This window comes from Choloepus didactylus, chromosome 1 (genome assembly GCF_015220235.1).
Source record: "Choloepus didactylus isolate mChoDid1 chromosome 1, mChoDid1.pri, whole genome shotgun sequence".
NCBI lineage: Eukaryota > Metazoa > Chordata > Mammalia > Pilosa > Megalonychidae > Choloepus > Choloepus didactylus.
In genome coordinates this window covers 101,969,684-101,989,691 of record NC_051307.1, presented here as the reverse complement: position 1 = coordinate 101,989,691, position 20,008 = coordinate 101,969,684, and the positions used below count along the sequence as shown (strand labels likewise).

Genomic DNA, 20,008 nt, shown 5'->3' with positions numbered 1-20,008 from the left:
CATTTTCCCGGCTAGCAGAGCTCAGAAATCAAATGTTTTCTGCAAACCAGCTCTTGAAAAAGTGAGAATCTTTTATAGTGCTTTAAAACTCCAACCTAAATCGTTAAACTCAATTTAATTTTCCAGATCATGAAGCAACAAAATACTCCCATATTAATGTTTAAACTATTTACAAAAGTGTAGTGCATCATCACACTTTTAACATGTTATTATATTTAAATTATATGAATTATTCTTTCTTAATTATCACAACGTTTTTGAACAATTTTAACCAGTCCATTGAGTTCACCTTGAAACTCAGCAATATGTAATTTCTGATATCACCTGTTTAGATAGTATGTCATATATAATATATGGGTGTTTCATTATTGAGAAAAGAGTACAAAATATGAGGTGAAATTATAAAACTCAGAGAAAATTATGGAAACAGCTTATGTAATGACAAATCCTTGAAGTCTATCACATACATGCCCTAAATATTTAGATTTTGTAGAGAGGAAAGTGATATTTCATAATCTATGAAATACATATAATCAATACATAATTAAGATTGTATTCTCAACTGGAAAACCTGTTTTTCTACAATGGTATATGCTCTTTGGCTTAAAGCCTGAAGGATGCTAGCTGTATAGTCAACAGTGCTAAGTAGGATGGCTTTCCAAAGGCATCAGTTTGCTTAGGAAGATGGGGTTGAATTTAACATTTGATTTTTCCTATGAAGGTGTGTTTAGAATCTCATCTAAAGCTATCCATGTCAACATATATAAAATCTTGGTAACTAGGGTTTAAGAGGTCAATGCTCAATACAAACATACAGAACACCAGATAACTTGAAAGCTATTTTGTAAAATCATTTGACTTTCCCTAGACTTGGGTATCTTAGGAACTGGTGTTTTTATATTTCCATCAGGTCACTCACCAAAGAATCAGAAGACTGGGGTTCTGGTTCCAAATCTGGCATTAACTAGCAATATGATCATGAGAAATTCCTTAATATCTCTATTCTTTAATTTACCCATTTGTAGAATGGACTAGATGATTTTTAAGGATGTTTCCCTTTCTAATACTTAATGACCTGTAAATTCATTGGGACTTTCTCCACCTTTTGAATTCTTGAACTCAGAAGTATTTCAAATCTGACAGACTGGGGGTCCTAGGTAAATGGCAAGACTGAGATTAAAAAAAAAAAATGCTAAATACATTTACAGAACAGGTTAACTTACAGTCACAGTCTTAGCATCCATCTCAGTGAATATGAATTCTCCTCCTTCAAAGTCATCATTCATGTACAAGAGAGCACTGGAAGAAGAGAGGGAAAGTTTCCAGTGAGATCACTCGCCATGACCCTGGCCATGAACACTATATTCCTAGGGGCATTTGTCCAGATAGCTACAGATCAGAATCAATAACTACTGAGCTTGAGGGTAAACAGAGAAACTTGAACCATGATGCATCTTCCTGCCTCCCACCAGGCAGAATCTTGATGGAAGAGATAAACGCAGCACTGCTCTTAGCAAGCCCTACATAAATACCTAATTTATGCCACATACTGGTAAGGACTGAGGGTTGGGTAGTGGTGGGAAGGAAAAGAGTAGAGAGGTAAGTAAAATGCCTGGATTAGAGCTAAGATTCAAATCTAGACAGACTCAAAAGCCCACTAGGGTTGAAATCCCACTTCATTACTTACTAGCTGTACAGACCTAGCCAATTTATTTCATCACTAAGCCTCAGTTTCTTCATCTGTAAAATGAGGACAAAAGTCCCACCTGTACAAGAGTGCTTGAGGATGAAATCACATGATGCCCATAAGTCATATAGTTTTGTGCCAGAGCTGAATAACTGATAGCCATTTTTATTACTATTTGCTTACAACAGTCACATCATAGAATACCAAAGATTGGTGAGGAACTGACCAGCCTAATTAGTAGGTTTCTTTTGAACTAGACATAGACATTGAAATAACTGACCTCCTTACCCTCAAGGACAACAGCTGATGTAGTTTGGGTCCTGCTCCTAAAGTATTTATTTATTCCACTTATGTTAAAATTTTAATCATATTTCAAAGCCCATCTCATATTCCACCTCCTCCAAAGAGAACCTAACCAGATTTAATCTAGTCCTCTGAAGCTGTCCACACAACTTACACTTCTCTTCCCTTAAATGATAGTATCTCTAAAGGATGATTTTTCTTTCTCCTAACATGCTAGAGAACTCCCTGTGGGCTAGCCTAGGCTTGTAGATAAGGGGTACGCAATAAATTTTTTGTATCTAGCACAGCATAGTGATACACTATTTTATATATGGCAACAACTCCTGAGTCTTTACACGCTATAATATGTCTTTCAATGAGAGAAAACATCTTTTCTTCTGAGTTTGCAGTTCCTTATTTATAAAATGTAGACATAGTTCATCATGTGAGTAAGAGACAAGTGATGCGATGAGATCCCTGTTTGCGTCAAAACACTGTGCCCTTGGGATCTCAGGCTGAAAAACACCTACTGCAAGGCACATTTCAGTGAAAGCCAGGTAATATAGGCAGAACCTTTACTTTTAATATTAAAGCAAAAGTGGACATTTCGTGGATTAGTCTGCAAAATGTACATGGATTTTTAAGACAAAAATATGAGATAATAGTCATTTCTCAGCTTTGGCAGCTGCATTAGGAGATGGTTTGAGAATCTCTGCTTCACAGCAATGAATATGAGAAAAAAAACAGAGCCGCTTTCTAGTTTCTCTGGGATTTTGATAACCACTGGGCAAAAGCATGATTTCAAAGCAAGTGCTAGCTATACCTATAGTCCCGGAATGTGTATGCAGGAGGCTCCTTCCAGCATTCATTGGCCTCTGAATCCAACAGACAGTTGTCAGCATGGATGGGATGGCTGAGGTCATTTCTTCTATCTTGTTGACCTGCCAGAAAAAGGAACAAGGAAGAATGAGAGATGGGGTGCAGTAACCTCCAGCAGCAAAACTGACAATCTGACTGTCCTCTCCCATTTCTGATGTCCCTTGAAATCTGGGAAGACAGAAGGCAGGGCAGGATAGATGAAAGAACACAGATGAGCAATCAAGGGACTCTGATCCAGCTTTGACATTAACTTGATGTGAACCCTTGGGCAAGTCACACCTGTCTCTTCAGTTATAAAAGTGCTCTCATGTAAGTATAAACATATAAAATGTCATGCATTTCATGGGTCTTCATGTGGGACAGCAAAAGGATGAAGACGAAATGAAAATGTAAAAAAAAAAAAGATTTTAATTCAGTTAAAACTTCACACAGATAAAGCCTACTCAGTGGCATTATCTGTCACCTGCTATCAGATAGAGGCAGAAAGGAAGAATTACAGAATAATGAGGAGCAGGGACTGAGGATTCTGTCTATTGAATAACATTTCTCTATAAAATCCCTTTGTGTTGTATGCTTTCACTCAATGTTTTTGGACATAATGTGATTGTAATTTCCAAGTTCCTGGTTCCCTGAAAAGGGAAATCTAGAGCAGAAGGGCATTTTTTTTTCAGAATGACTAAGGCAAGTAGGAGAAATGGACTTGAAAGGGAAAATAGGTAGAAGTGAGGGTCTTCTGGAACTTCATATAAGCAAGAGGGAAAAAAAAGAAGGAAGGAAAATAGAAAAGTTAGAAGGCCTTAAAACGCTTCTAAATTATTAATCTAAAATGTAATAGAGCTTTGTTCTGTATTGTTTCCTTTCCCAGTGCATTGTGAGCAGAAAGGAACACGTTTGGATTCTGGAGTCTCACCAGACAGGGCTGTTCTGCAGACCATGTGGGTATAGGAAAAATACAGGGTTGAGTTCAGCATGAAATAGGATTCTACGATCTTTCGAGCCTTCTCGCTGATGTCATAGAACAGACGAGCACTCTTCAGTGGAACTCGACCTTCATAACCAAACTGAAGAAAAATAAGAACATTAGAAACCACTATGTTGGTAGGAAGGCTGGAGAAAAACAAATGCTAGGTGTCAGTAAGCCAGTCTAGGGTGGCCGTCTCTGTGTTGTCTAATAGGAGTAATATTACCTGCTTATGGATTTTGGTTAGAACAGAGAGCCGCTGATATAAGCTCTTTCCAATCACAGAGGGTAAGTTAATCACTCCCACCTCTCTTCTCTCAACACTTTCTTCACTCCCCTCTAACAATACTTCTTGCAGTAGGGTATAAGCACTTGTTTGGCTATGTTTTTACTAATAGAGCATAACCTCCTTGAGGACAGGGGTTATATCTTATTTGTCAGGTACAAATTTAGGAAATGCAAAGTTTGATTAATGGGTGACTGAATGAAGGAATGAATGAATGATTAAATCAATGAAGATACCGTGTCATACTTGCTCCCCTCAACTGTTCTAATATGTGTATATTCTAGACTGTTCTCTTCCCTGTATCTGTCATTCACAGAATGATAGATATATCATCTCTCATTCTTATATTGATATGTAGGAATACAAACCAAGAAGTTAAGACTTTACCTTGAGTGCTTTCAGGACAGTCGCACCCTCAAACTTTTCATTGGGAGTATGGGGTGAAGTTTTTCCTCTGTATCCATCACCAACAAGCATGATTCCCTGGAAGCAAAATATAAGAAGATGCTTTGTCCATGAGAGCTGTGAATACATCAGGTCTCCCTTTCTGTGGCTGCCAGAAAGCTGAGAGCCGAAGTCAATACTCAGAACCAAGCCCATTTTATTCCATGTTTCTGGTATAATTCATTCTCCTAGTCAAAAGAGGTATCTTTATCTAGCCTTCACTCTACATTTTCATTAAAAATATACAGTCACTTTTTGTATAAATAGGTACAATGTAAATGATTGATATATTGGTTAATTATTGATTAAAACAAAGGAACACTGTTACTTACATTTATATGGCTCTTTCTATTTTTCGGCACTTATATTTTCATTGGCTTTTCCCAGAGACTTTCTATGACAGGCAGGGCACATGCTGGATGGCTGTTGTTCTAGGAATTAAGCCACTAGCTACTCCAGATCCCACCCAGAAAAACTGACATCATCCCAACCCAAAGGCTACAAAAGTGCCTCCACAACCAATGTCTAGCTCCTAAAGAAACCAACATTTCAGGCCCTGTTCCCTGGCTCCAAGTGATGTCAGGGTCAAAGACTGATGCCAAACCACTGCCGGGCTCAGGCCCGGCTGGCACAGTCGGGCTTCCCTCCCTCTTCTGGTCCTTACACTGGCCACGCTGTGGAGCTCCCGGCACTGTTCTTCTGACAGGACATTGTCCAGGAGAACCCGCTGAGTCCCGTTTAGCTGCTCTGAATTATAGACGAACGTGATGTTTTCGTAGAGCAGGGGGCCACCTGAAGAGACAGAGCACATTCCCTTTCCTGTTACCTCTGTCCCCAAGGAAGGATGCACAGGACACCCATCGATTTTCAATGTGGACTTTGAGGTGGGTGAGTTATGACATTCTGGGTATGCAAACACAAGTTACAAATTCAGAAGCCTGATAAACCCAATATGGATTTAGGCAAAAAGGCAGATGTTTGACTCTCAGATTTCCCCATATATCATAATAATACACTGCATTTGCGTAGTATTCTGGGTTTAATAAAGCATTATTTTTTTGTTTGTTTGTTTGATTCCAGTGATGATTCTGCAAAGGAGACTGGGCATCTTGAAGGATTCTCCTTTGGGAAGACTTCCCAGAATGCCCTCAACAGTTGGGTCCACCTCGTCCACAGCCCTTGGTTCTGTTATAACATTATGTGCAATTACTTGACTACATGTTTGTGCCCCTCAGCTGACATATGCATCTCCGTTTTACTGGTTTCTAGAGCAATGCCTTCACCAGTTACCTGGTGAAGGTATTAGCTGCACCACCAGGATAGTCACAACCAGGTCACCTGACTCCTTCTGCAGTCTTCTTACCACCTAGCTGACTTGAGATAATCTTGCTTTGGGAGTATTTATTATTTAATGCTCTCTGGGTAAATTATTTACATTGTTTTTGGACACAGGAGGATTTCCTGTGGGCTCTCCCCAGATGGAACCCACACTTTATGAAATTAGCCCCATGTAGACTCTACAGAAGGTGATTCTAATGGGCCATGTTTCAGATGGTGAGATTACAAAATCCAAACCTAACAAGGTCCTTACCTCATGGAAAATAGACTGACGGTCAAAGCCTCTGATCTTATGACGAAGGCATCTTAAGATGTAAAACAGAGTGCCATTATACCTGAACCAAATTGAACGGAATAGAAAAGAGTATTCCTCAACTCTTTGTAATTCTCCCAAAAAATGAACAGCAGCTCACCATGGAGGTAGTTGGGTTGGGAGAGCACAACTTCCTCCCTCTCTCCCCTCAGGCTAGCAGTGATCACCAACATGCTCAACTAAAATGCATCTGGTGGAGGAGAAAGAGTTCACTGAGACTGATGTCTACTTTGTGTCTATAAAATAAATTAATGGATTAATCAAACTAGGGAACAGCACTATCTAAATGTTTATTAGCATAGCTAGAATAAAAGATGCACTACAGGACATGATTGATTGACTGAATATTAAAATAAGGAGACATTATCTAGATCTCCGTTTCTCAATATTGAGTACTAGATGGTTATCTGTTAAAGCAAAAATTTCCCCAAGGAAATAATGGTGCTTCCAAATTTGCAGTCATAGAACTATCTATACATTACTTACTTTTGTAGTTTTATGTAACATAAACCAAAGCCAATTTACAAGATTAAATAAAAGCAAAACCATAAAATCAACTAAATTCACATTAACAATATTAATAGAATGATTGCTGTTATGTTGCTGAAACTAAAAAAGCCACTTTCAACACGAATATTGTATTAACTGCTCTGGCCCAGGTTCTTTTGAGTCAGCATTCCAGATAGTACTTCTGTGGTGCAATGACTTTCTTCTACCACAACTCTTCTCTATTTAAACTAATACAAAATTCTTATTCATATAGTGCACCATAATACCATTTGGCCAATGTTACAAGTTTATCCCATTCACTTGAATTCTTATTAATTTGCAAACACTGAAATATTACCTATTTGTGCCAATGTGACTGTAAGCACACCTACACACCTACACCCATAGATGTATGAAATCTCATGGCAGTACCAGGCCATAAAGTGGTCATTGCTAACCTCTCTTAATTTTTAAAATTATCATTAAAATTTATAAATAAAGAACTACTGGATTCCAAGAATATACCTGTAAGCCCCAAGGTACACATTCTGTATTTTGTATGAACGGAAAAAAAAAATAAAAAATTCTCCAATTTAATGTTTCTCAAACTTTGTTCTGCAGAAAAAAAATGGTGAAAAAAGTTTTTGAACATATATGTTTGGAAAGTGCTGAGTTAAATAAAAATTTGGAAGACTTCTCAGAGCTTTTAATATATAAACTGGTATTATAAATCTCCCAAAAAGAGAAATAATATGCAGCAGTTCTCAGTACTCTTCCTTCCTTCTTTCTTTTATCTCTGTGGCAGGCAGACTCCTTGACAGCCTCCAATGATTCCCACCTCCTGATATCCCATGTAATCTGCTTTCCTTGAGTGTTGGTGCGGCTGTAACTTGCTTCTAACAGAATACAGCAAAGGTGGTGAGATTTCACTTCCATTATTATGTTCCACAAAACTGCAACTTCTGTCTTACTAAGCAGACTCTCTTGGTTGCCTTCTCAGTTTGCACACTTTGATGAAACAAGCAGCCATACTGGAGAGAACCACGTGGTGAGGACGTGAGGGCAGCTTCCAACCAACAGCCATCCAGGAACTGAGGCCCACATCCAGCAACCCTTCAGGAACTGAATTCTGCCATGTGAGCTTGGAAGTCGATCTTTCCCCGGTCAAGTGTCAGATGAGACCAAAGCCCTGACTGGTATCTTAACGGCAGCCTTGTGAGAAATCCTGAACTAGTGAACCTAGTTAAGATGTGCCCAAGACTCCTGACCCACAGAAACAGTGAGATAACAAACGTGTGCTGTTTTAAGTCAATAAGTCTGTGATAATTTGTTTCACAGTAATTAATGACCAATACAGTTTTATTTTTTCCTCAGAGCCTCTTCATATAGACCACAGTTTGGGAAAGGTTTCTCTAATTCTATTTAGTTGATTAAAAGTCATAGCCCAGTAGATAGTTGACTGTGGTTAATAGTAGAAATAGTAGAATGTTCTTTCATGAATTATAACAAATGTACGACACTATTAAAAGGTGTTAATTATAGGGTGGGATATGGGAAAGAATACCTAATGTAAACTATGGACTATGGTTGACAATAATATTTTAATATTCTTTCATCGATGGTAGCAAAGGTACCACCCTAATGCAAAGTGTCAACCAAAGAGGGGTATATGGGAATACTGTATTTCTTACGTGACTTTTCTGTAAACCTACAACCTCTCAAATTAAAAAAGAAAAACAAAAACAATATTATTTAAAAAGTCAAAACCAAATTTAGCCTTCAAATAATTGGAAAGCTGAATTACATGTTCTACTACCATTTAGAAATATAAAAAGAGACTTTCTTCCAACAAGTAAGGTAACATGCTTTCAAGTTCCCTGAAAAATCAAATAGAAATGGAAGACAGCTGAGGGGTTTAATGAACCAGGTTGGTTTGAACTTTGCTATATTTTCCCAGCTGTCTATATTAAGATCACTTTGCTTTAAATATAATTAGCTTATGTTCAAAGTATAATTTTGAAAGTTACTAAAACTAAAGCATTTAGAACAGTGCCTAATGTTTTTTTTTTTAATATTTGCTATTATTATTATTATTATTGAACTAATAAGCTATGCCTGGTAAACTTTGGTCAGGTCTGACCAATACTTCTTAATAAGTACATGACATAACAGAGTATACTTAGAAGACAGCTACCAGGACATTGAAAATTACCCCAACTACATCATAAGGAACATACAAAGATCAGGTTAAGGAACCAAGTGCAAATGGAGACTTCAAAGTTTAAACCCTGACAGATTCAAGGAGAATCTGTATTAGTAATCTGCCTTCCACGCAGCTAACACACAATCCTTACAAAACATAGAGCCTTACACAGAGATTTCCCACATTCTCATTAGAACAAAAACACAAACAAAACAAATGAACTATCTTCTCAAAACCAAAAGGGGGAAGTAAAAAGAAAAATAAACCTTACCATTCAAAAAGTGAGTCTAACAGCCTACTGTTGACTAGTAGCACGCCAGACAGAGAAAAACATTAAGATAAAAACAAAAATGTAGTCCAATAAGTTGTGGTTCCTGGGGCCTGGTTTGATGGCTTCAGCCAACTCGTAACCACAGCCCAAGGAGATTTAAACAACTCAATCCTTCTCTCATTCATAAAGTATGTGCTTGGCTCTGACTCTCCAGTTGCACTAAAGAGGGAAAATGCTTCTTTGTGAGGAAGGTGGGCCTGAGCTCACTGCCTGTGGCTCATGACAAGAAAGATCACCTTACCATAATAAGCACAATGCCACTCAGGTCATCCCAGGAGGTGTACAGACTAGCAAGCCCTCATATGAGTATAGCTATTTACAGTTCACAAAAGACTTCTCACATTCATCGTCTCACAAATGTTACCATCCTTCTTTGACAGATGAGGGCCAGAGTAATTGAGTAGCTTGCTCTCCATCATCAAGCATCATACCAGACTAGACTGGACTGATTCCAACTCCAGTGTAATTTCTAACATGCTCTCACTCACTCTTAGATTATTTTCCAGCAGGACCTTTGGGATAACTGGTGGTTGAAAGAAGAATGAATGAGTGACAGATGATGTCAATAAGTTGACATCCATGTTCCATGCACCTGAGTCACTCTGGGATGTAGCCCCGGGTCACTCTCTTCCTAATGCTTAGGAGTCATCCAGCATGAATGATACAAAACACTCTTAGGAAACCAGAGTAGATGTCAATAATTTTTTGCAGAAGATGAGAAATTTTGAAATATTCTCTAGTCTGTGAATCATAAGTCCTTTCTGACCTCCTGACATCTGCTTTCAGCCAGATTAGACACGAAAGTGTTTTCTGATTGGGAACTTTGCCTCCACCTACCACTGTTCTTAACTTAGATCCTATTTGGATTTCTGGTGATTGGACAGAGGATTTGCACTGGGTTCACAGAGAAAATCCTCAAGTCCATTAGGCAATTCAAATTTTAAAAAATCTCCAGAAATGGAAGAATTTGGTGACTGAGCCAATCATGAACTTTCTCCATCAAATGTAGTTTTCTGTCCTACTCTTTCCATTAGTCTTCCTGGTCAGTGGCTAGTAGCCAAGGGGAAAGAAATGCTTTGAAACTTGGCAACTACCTTGGAGTTTCCCAAGCCTTTACAGCCAAATGCTGACTTATTGGCATATACTTCCTGGGTGATTCTTGGCATGAACAGTGGCATGAACTCTGGCTGACCATGAATCTCTCTGGCAGATGTAAAATAGTTTGGGCTTTGTGGCTACAAACTGAAGTCCAGGTCAGATTTGATGAGCACAGTATCCTGTTTATGGCCTCACACTGACTTGGAAACTAAAGAAGGAAATGGCTGGGAAATATGAGATCTGTGGAGAGCCAGACATTTTCAAATCAGCTAGAGGAATGTGCTGACGAGCTCTTCTGTGTTGAGGAAGGAAGTACTGTAACTCCTCAGGTTTTTAAAAACCCCTTCTTATCTTGCAATTATTTAATTGATATTGTGATACATTTTTGATATCCGGACACTTCTGTATTCCATGCAGCAGGTGAAGAAGAGAAAATTGGATTTGGATTCAAACATCTAGACTTGGATGGATGCTCAACCTGTTACAAGCTACGAGATGTTGGACAGGTCACTTGATCTCATCAAACCTCAGCTTTATTATCTGTAAAATGGGGCACCTGTCTCATATGAGATGCTGCTAGAATTAAAATAAGTTGCTTGTAAATTTTCTTGATTAATTATAAAACATATAGAAATAATATTGTTAATAATTATTACAGCTGTTAGTAGTACTTTTGCTAAATTTATTATTATAATAATGGTTAGCTTTATTTAAAAACTATTATTGGCAACACTCCACCTGTGTCTCCACTCATTTTGATCTTATATGAACAGTCACATAATGCTTTGCTCTCTCCACATCTGTGCCTTTGCTTGTTTGTTTTCTCTACTGGAACGGCTCCCTTTCCATCTCTGTCAATTCAATCTAAATTCCACTTGACTCTCAAAGGCCTGCTCAGTTTCTGTGAGCGTCAAGAGTCTTAGGTTAAATAATTTGCTAGCCCAGGTGACCATTCTCTTCCATATTTTCAGACACTCACTCACTGTGTGACAGAAGTAAGTCATATAACTTCTATAATCCTCAAGTACTCAACTGATGATGGAGATTACAATACAATTCCTGCTGAGATCACAGGCTTTTCATGGGAAAATAGATGATAACAGTGAACAGAAAACAAAGGTAATGATATAAAAATCTGAGACATTCTTGCTTTTAAACCTGCCATTCAGAGTTCAATGAATTGTCATAGCTTAGTCTACTTATTATTCTCCAGAGAAAGTGGATTCTGACTTGATCTGGATAAGAACTGATTAAGCCCCATCCCCTCCTTCTCTTCTTTGTAAGAGTGAACAGTAAACAGGTACTTACCCTCTCTTAGGTCTCGTTCTATCTTGGGTGATGACTTTTTTCCCATTGACAATCCATGAACTTCTGCCTCCTCCACACTCACTCCTGAAGGGACCCTGCTCATTCAAAAAAGTTGAAATGACAATTTTCCATTGAATAACAATGTTCAAAGGCAAAGGCTATTTTACCTGGGTAGTCTATGATTCCCATATTGATATTTGTTTTTGTTGTACAAAAATCTACCTGTCTTTCAAGATCAAATTAAATGTCACTGCTTCCATGAAGTTCTTCTGTGTTCCCTCAATGAGAGTGCTCTATCTCAAAACTCTCTAAATCTTAGCAACCTTTATTACAATTAATTGTATCTATAAATTAACCCCCTTCAGATTAGACTTCGAGTCCCAACAGAGCTGGACAAAAAAATGTCTTGGGCATCTTTATAATGCTCATTGTGTCTAGTATTGTGCCTCATTTTGAATCACGGATGTTAGTCCTCAGGGATCATCTTATTCAACCCCTTCATCTAAGGAAAAAGCTTGAGACCGGATAGGTAGATGAATCACTCAAAGTCACACAGAAGTGACAGGAAGCAATGGGACCAGGCAGCAAGGCTCCTAATTCCCAGCTCAGAACTTTTTTAGCTATATTTTCTTGTCTATTTCATAGAACTAAGTTTCTTTATGGTAGGTTATGAATCTAAGTATTTCTTCTCATTAAAAATAAAACAGCTCGTGTTCTGAATGGATAACTTACCGATTCTCATCCTGTCGTCCTCCATATCTGATCCAATAATTCTGTTTTAAATTAAAAAGTCTCTGTAATTTTGTCACAGTAACATCATTTATAGAAATAATTAAAATAAAATAAAATATACACTTAGAAATTCAAAATGTGCAAAATATAAGGAAACTTGCATATTATATGAAGATATGAAATATATTTTTTAGTTTTATTTTTTAATAAAAAGGAAGGCTAAGGTTATCCCATTTTGACAAAAGGGAACACTAATGGATAAAAAGTCATGGAATTAGCCTAGGCGTTCATCCTTTTGTCCAAGAAAGTGATCTGGAATTTTGTGGCATTCAGTCTAACTCTTTAGGTTTTATGAATACAACAAAACAAAACATGATTCCTGCTTGGCTAATCATTTGTACAGGTCATAAAAGTTGAGGAGGTGATGTTTTTCTGGGGTTTCTGGGGTAATGAAATTCTTTTAAAAATAATAAGTAGAATGCAGTATAAATACATTAGAAATGTTATACTAGAAACATTACATTAGAAATATACATTAAATTAAATTAAAAATACATTAGCAGTAGTATATTAACATTATCCTAATTTTTAAAATGTGTCAATTAAAAAGTTACGTAACTAAGAAATGAAAAAAAAGTTCCAAATAGGACATATGACAATGTTTTTTATAAACATATTAACATGTACATCATATAAAGAACTTATATAGTAACCAATAGATAAATGAATAAAGAACATGACCAGATAATCCAAATAAGGGGAAAACTAATTAATAATAGGGGAAAAGGTTTATTTCTGCAGTTGAGCAAAAGGAATGAAAATTAAAACAATGACATAGGTGTACATAATAATACAAGTAATATAAGAAATTTTAAAATGATGTTTCTCATTGCTGAGAAGTTTGTCACAAACTGGTAAATTTATACATTATTAGGAGCAGTGAAGGTATCAGAAAACTCTCTTAGAAAAGCAATTCAGTTTTAAGAACTCTAAAACTTCTCATATCCTTTGATGAAAGAGTAATCCCACTCCTGGGAGTTCATTCTAAGGATACAGTTCAAAAGGGGAAAAAATGATGAATGCCTTAGGTATGATAGAAAAAAATCAGAAATAATTCAAATATCTAGCAGCAGGAGAATAGTTAATTTAATTGTTTTACATCAAACCACTATATGTGTAGCTAAAAATAATTTTGGAAGCTGTACAAATATAGAAATTGCTTATGATAACTTCTAATATAAAAATCAAAACATATCTATTTATAGCCGAATACTAGTTTTACAAAAGTTATACTTTCATATGAAGAATGAGTAAATGACAACATGCAAGAGTGGAGGAAAGGCAGCATGATGGCTAATAGAATTCTGATTGATTTTGTTCTTTTTGAATTCCCTTTAATGTTTAAGTGATAAACAAATATTTTAAGAGAAACTATAAAATGCTGCTTCTAGATTTTGTAAAAATAAAACAATTCTGAGCAAATGCATAACGTACAAGATAAAGATTTCTCCTCTTTTGTCCAAATACATTTGTTTTTTATTTTGGACCTCAGTGATATGGAAACCTATTAAAGTCTTTTAACATTCACCACACATATTGAGTAAACCTTTTTTCCCTCACAATCTTTGTTAACTCAGGGCAGGGGATTGAAATTTTCAACAAAGAGGGGTGGAAGATGAAAACATTGATAAAAAGTCCAGTCAGTAGCTCTTTTAATAAACATTTCTTCTTTCCTCTTTGCTCTTACCGGTTCACTGTATGAAAATCCCAGGCCCTCTGCAGCTGATTTTATCAGTTCGGATTCCAGCTTATGACGCTTCACAAACATTGCCAAATCCTCAAGAAAAATAAAAAAGAAAGAAGAAAGAAGAAAATTTATATTTAAATAAAAGGTAAGAGAGAGAAAACATGTTCAAGTGGAAATATTTTCATTTGACAACTCACAAGGAGGCTTAAATAAATACTGAGCTGCAAAATTGTCCCCATCTCAACAGATTTTCACAAAGTAGTACTTCAAAGAAAATATTCTTTTGGCATTAATAATTAAAGCTCAAAGGGATTGAATACTAGAACCTTTATTAAATTGATAGAAATTTTTAGGAATATTGCTGTATTTTAACCCTCTCTCCCCAAAAGCATACAGCAGAATGAAGAGATTCTTCTGGGAACACTGGTCTCACTTCTCTAGCCTCGATGTTTTCTGGGTCGATGCTGTCGTCCAACAGACCTTCATAGTAATCCACGTTGTCTAGCACGTCCTCATCATCTGGATGGATCAGAAGATAGGCCTTGGCACACTCTAAGGCTTTCACGTACTCACCAACTGAAAGACCAAGGAGTTGCAGCATTAAAGTCTGCCTAGGCTTGCTCAAAGGATTTTTAAGAGATAGTTCAGTGTGTCTGTGCATGGTCAGCAGTAGTCACCAATAGGAGGGAAGATAAGGGAAGGTTGGACAGAGGAAGCAAAAACAGTCAAGATAAAAGGAAGGATGAGATTTCAGTTACTCAAAAGGTACTGCCTTCAGTATGTTTTAGTGCTAGATGTTTTGCATAAATTATCAAAAACTTTCACCCAAGATGTTTGTTGACAACTTTTATTATTTAATACAGGAAAACAGAGCAAAACTTTAAGAGATAATTCTGGTTTCCACACTGAGTTTGAGTTAAGCAAACATCATGGGGATGAACATCTACAATAGTCCTTCTGAAGGCCCCGAATCCTCTGGACAACTTCCCTTCTGCCCCACCCCTCACTTATATCTTCAGTAACTCCAATAGTAACAAAATAGTAAAAGGAATTGACAAAGATGTTTGAACTCTGAATTCTTTACCAAAAAAATATTTTACTATTACAAGAAGAAATCTGGAATGCCTTATGTCTTGTTTCCAATAGGTCACTATATTAGATTTCTGTTAAACCCATGTGATGGTTTCAGATATATATATATATATAAATAATCTGAGATAGAAAACTTTGATTTTTAAATAAGAATGATAAGAATTAAGCAACTCTCTCAACTCCTTTGCATTCACTGCCCATGACTTAAACACAGGATTTATTGTTCACCATCAGTGCCAGGATGATGAGTAATGTTTTGCTTTTGGAAAGGGAAAGGGAAAGGGTTTGCCAAAGTAGCTTAAAAATGTTGGCTTGAGACTTTTTCTTATTATTTTACAAGGGAAATTCTTTCTTTACTACTGAGCTGCATACAAGGCAGCTTGATGTTGGAGCTAGTGGAGAAAGATGGGAAGGCCACTTAGACAGGAATTACAACCTCTCCCTAACCTATGTGACCTTGAACAAGTCACTTCTCTACAAAATGAGGATATTAGACTACATGACATCTAAGATCAACTTCAGCAACCTGAACTTATATGGAGGAAAACTGGCAGCATCTATCAAAACTACTAACAAATAAACCATTTGACCTGGCAATTGTACTTCTGTAGATATCTGTGTGCAGATGTGAAATGACACAAGTAAAATGTTATTCATTAATAATGATTGTAATAGTGAAAGATTACCAACAACACACATGTCCTTCAATAAAGAGACATGTTAAAAAGTTGTAGTAAGATGATACACAGATGCAACTAAAACTTAATTAGGAAGTTCTATATGTACTGATTCAATTAGCTTGCACCACAAAAAATTGCCAAATTTTACCATTTTTTAACTAAACAAATGGCAATTTCATAGGTCCAACCTACTAAAAAGATATCTAATGTGTATTGTTAAATGACGAAAGCAATATAGAAAACAGTATAGATGATATTCTGCCTTCTGTGTAAAAGAAGGGAAAATCAACCAGGTTGTGTGTATATGTGTGTGTGTGTGTGTGTGTGTGTGTGTGTGAAAGAGAGAGAGAGTCTGTATTTGTTGTATATCTATAAAATTTAAGAAGGGCAATTAAGAAATTGTGGGTTTAGGGCAAGGGACCAGGTTGATAGAGACAGGGGTGGAAGGGAGGTTTTTATGATTTTTGGTCTTTGAACCATGTGAATATATAACCTATTAAAATTAAATTTAAAAAATAAGTTTTAAAATCATATAAAGTGTTAGCCTAGTGTAACTTTCGGGAAATTATCAGGGCTTTGAAGTCTCCACTTTGCCTATAAGAAACTTAAGCTTCTGCCTCTCTTGTCCTGAGCTGCAGTGATGTCAGATAGGGGAGAGAATGCACAAACTCCTATTGGTTTCATAATAAACTGCAGACCACAGAAGACTAAACCACAAAAATGCAATGTCTGTAATGATGAACACGTCCCCAAAGGTCTTGACAGATGACTCATGCTTTACCTCGATAGTAGGCAAACTGTAGGTAGTCATAATGCAGGGGAAGAAAGTTCTCAATTGGTGAGAGTCGGCCAGGGCGAGTGGCAAGTTCCCTCACGCATTCATGCTGACAAACCAGCACCTGCATGTAGTGATCTGGAAGAAAAGGTCCAAGAAGTGTGTCACTCCAGTGTGCTGAAACCCAAACTTCAAAGTCACAGCCCACAGTGACGCAGAGCATTCCTTTTCTTACCATACTCTTGGAGATATCATTATCATCTTCACTTCATAACCGGAAAACTGTTTCACAAAGCAAGTGAGCTGACAGGGTCTCCTCGCCAGTGGGTAGATACCAACTCTTACGGCTCTAAAGCTCATGGTCTTTTCTCTGCACTGCACTGTCACTTTCCAGTACACCCTTTTCTCTACCCTTCCTGAAAGTGTCAAAGGCCATTTCACCTCCCCTCCCCCAACACCAAGCTGAGTAGCTGACTTTCTCATTTAACAATTTTGGGACCTCCCTTTGGTTAGTTCAGACGGCCTGAGGTGTACTGGAATCAAAATCAGAAATTCAGACCCTGGTTATGCTTAGGCCCCCAATTCAGTGAAGGAAACTACCATGTATATGGGGAGTTCAGGCAGAGAGGTAAAGCCAGAATGCTCTGTCTCCTTCTAAATTTTAGAGCTAAAATGTCCTAATGAGGAAAGAAAAACAACAGTCGACACCTGGAAATTTTATATTCTAAAACTGGTACCAGAACTCTAATTCTAACACCAGTAGGAAGTGGTAAAGTAGAGAAAAGGATGAAAGCTAGAGAACATGGTTAAGCATGTCACCTCTTTCTCTTTGCTCCCCTTTCTATCACTTGCTAACAGGGCATGGGTCCAGAAGCACAGGATTATTTGCACCCCCTTGAGCTCTGGGCTTTATCTCATCAAAGCACGAGCTGAGGAAACACAACTGCTAATGTTGCAGGGAAGAAGACATCTCCTAAATTTTGCCCCAATTTTGGTTTTTATGATGAAGATGGAGGTAGTCTTTTCCAGAAAGAATGGTTCATTCATGCTTGTTTTGAGCAGGTTCCCTTGAGACTGACAATAAAATCATCTGACCTCATGGCTATACAATTTAATTTACAACTGCCTTCTTTCAAAATGTTCCTTGTTTAGGGGGCTTTCATCTTGGATCCTGATGAGATTGAATAGGGACCCCAAAACACAACAGGAAAGAAGTGTACATTTTCTGAAGTGTAGGAAGATGTGCCAGTTTTCACATAACCTGACTAACTCAAACATATATAGTACAACTAATAGAAACTCAAAAGTCCAATGGTTCTTAACCCAGTTGGCAGGAGAAGAGGGGAAAGGAAGAATAAGCTCTGTAGCTCTGTTTACTTGATTAGCATTTTGGACATAAATAGCCAGCTATTTTATTTCTTAAGAAAAACAAAACAAGAAACACAGTCAACCATTAACCATTTCATTCTATTTAGTGGGCTATTTGCATCCTCTTTACTTTCTATTACATATTCCTCCTAATTCAAAAAGACAAGTAAAAAAAAAAAAAAAAGGTAGGAAACACACCCATCAAGAACTCAAAGTGCGAATGAAAATACTTTTCAGATCATAGTATAAATAGTATAAACAGCAGCAAAGGACCAGTGACAAAATGATACCCTTTAGAGTCCCACTGATCACAACTAATAATATATATCCAGAAGCCATTTGCATCTTTCTTCACTTTTTAATGTCTCTTCTAACTCTCAAATTCAAAGATTCTGGGTTTCTAAATAAATTCTGTATTCTAAAAGCCATTTTACTCCTAATTTAGGACAATTTTTAACCAGATATGAATTTGCTCAGAGTTGTCATATCACTTTTTATTAGTTTTATTTCTCGCCTCCTTTCTATGCCAAATGTCACTTTACAAAGAATATGTTTTTAATAAGCTTGAGATCCAAGACACTTGTACAGGAATACTTAAAAAATTCCTTCTTATAATAAATTGGATGTGCTTCAAATTCCTGAGATGACTTAACATATCAATGTAATAGATAATATTTACCTTGGATTTGAGAAAGTATGACTTTTTATTTCCCCCCTCACTTTTCTTTAGTGGAAGCTGGGGGTGGTTATGTTAAGAATTAAAGAACCTGATTGAGGAGACCTCTGTTCTTTCCACTGTTCTTTTCCAGCAATGTGCTGTTGTAACCTCTAGAAATTTCCTAAAACAGATCTAGGACATTTGCCAAAGCTATTTAGTGGCCATAGGTACAGGCAGGAGCAGAACAAATATGGGGATGGAGAAAGGACACATAACCCCCCAAAAAGACAAGTTAGTAAACTATATTAAAGGAAAACCTTACTCATTCCCAAATAAAAGATTCAGTGTTAGAGAAATACTCAGCAACCGAAATGTGAAACACACATAAACTGACATTCCAATGGCAGTGCTCACAAAACTGCAGGCAAATGGCACAGGCCCAAGAAGAGTCTCAAGGAAACAAAATCTTTCGGAAAAATCCTCAGTAATTCAGATATTTGCATTGATTTTAAGTTAACTGAATTTATTGTGGGTAATTATGTAGGTTGCAAATGGGACAATGGAAAAATTTTCAGTGAATTGGTTTACTTCACAGTCTGAATTTTGACAGATACTCCCTTGCTGCTCCCCAAAGACCTTACCAATTTAAGGTCTAAACTCTGACAAACATGAGGTATTGTTAACCTTTTAATTTCTGCAAATATGATTGATAAAGACGTCATCTCCTTCTTTCATTCACAAAACCACTTATTGAAAAAAATATATACGTGTGTTTGTGTGTAAGTACTTCATAATTTCTAGTCACTATATATACACTAAGGCACCAGGAACTGAATACTGAAGAAGATACGAAACTAGCCAGATGATGGAGAAAAACACTTTGAAGGCTGGGAGTGAAAATGAGCATGGCACGTGCAAGGAACTGAAAGAACCCCAATAGAAATGGATCAAAGAGAGAGAAAAAAAAAGAGGGGATGAAAACATACACAGGTGCCAGATCATGTAGATCCTTGCTAAAGATTTCAGGTTTTATTATAAGAGCAAGGGAAGCCACTGGAAGGTTTTAAGCAGGAGAATGATGGTGATGTAGTCAGACTTTCATTTTACAGAAGACTGTTCTACCTGTGCGCAGAGTAAAAACTGAATAGGACAAGAGGATCAGCAAAGAGGCTATCAGAGTGGTTTAGTGAAAACCTGTTGATTTGCAGGGTGGTGGCAAAAGGGGTAAAGAGAACAAGGGAATTTTAAGTGCTATTAGGAGTTAGCATCTTCCAAAGTTTGGTGATGTATCAGCTGGGAATAAGAACTGAGGGAGATGACTGATTAAAAGATAACAT

At 37.1% G+C, this 20,008-nt stretch overlaps 1 protein-coding gene across 3 annotated transcripts in view; it reads right to left on the bottom strand.

Moving 5' to 3' along the window:
• P3H2 (prolyl 3-hydroxylase 2) overlaps window positions 1–20,008 on the bottom strand; it is a 173,149-nt gene that overhangs the window by 16,626 nt on the left and 136,515 nt on the right. For all 3 annotated transcript variants that reach the window (XM_037838292.1, XM_037838299.1, XM_037838303.1), the window contains exons 4-13: window positions 16,652–16,783; window positions 14,532–14,674; window positions 14,099–14,188; window positions 12,352–12,392; window positions 11,620–11,714; window positions 5,204–5,331; window positions 4,483–4,578; window positions 3,759–3,909; window positions 2,793–2,910; window positions 1,224–1,299 (exon numbers count right to left, since the gene is read on the bottom strand). In XM_037838292.1, coding sequence (XP_037694220.1) covers window positions 1,224–1,299; window positions 2,793–2,910; window positions 3,759–3,909; window positions 4,483–4,578; window positions 5,204–5,331; window positions 11,620–11,714; window positions 12,352–12,392; window positions 14,099–14,188; window positions 14,532–14,674; window positions 16,652–16,783 — 1,070 coding nt within the window. The remainder of the gene's footprint in view (window positions 1–1,223; window positions 1,300–2,792; window positions 2,911–3,758; window positions 3,910–4,482; window positions 4,579–5,203; window positions 5,332–11,619; window positions 11,715–12,351; window positions 12,393–14,098; window positions 14,189–14,531; window positions 14,675–16,651; window positions 16,784–20,008) is intronic.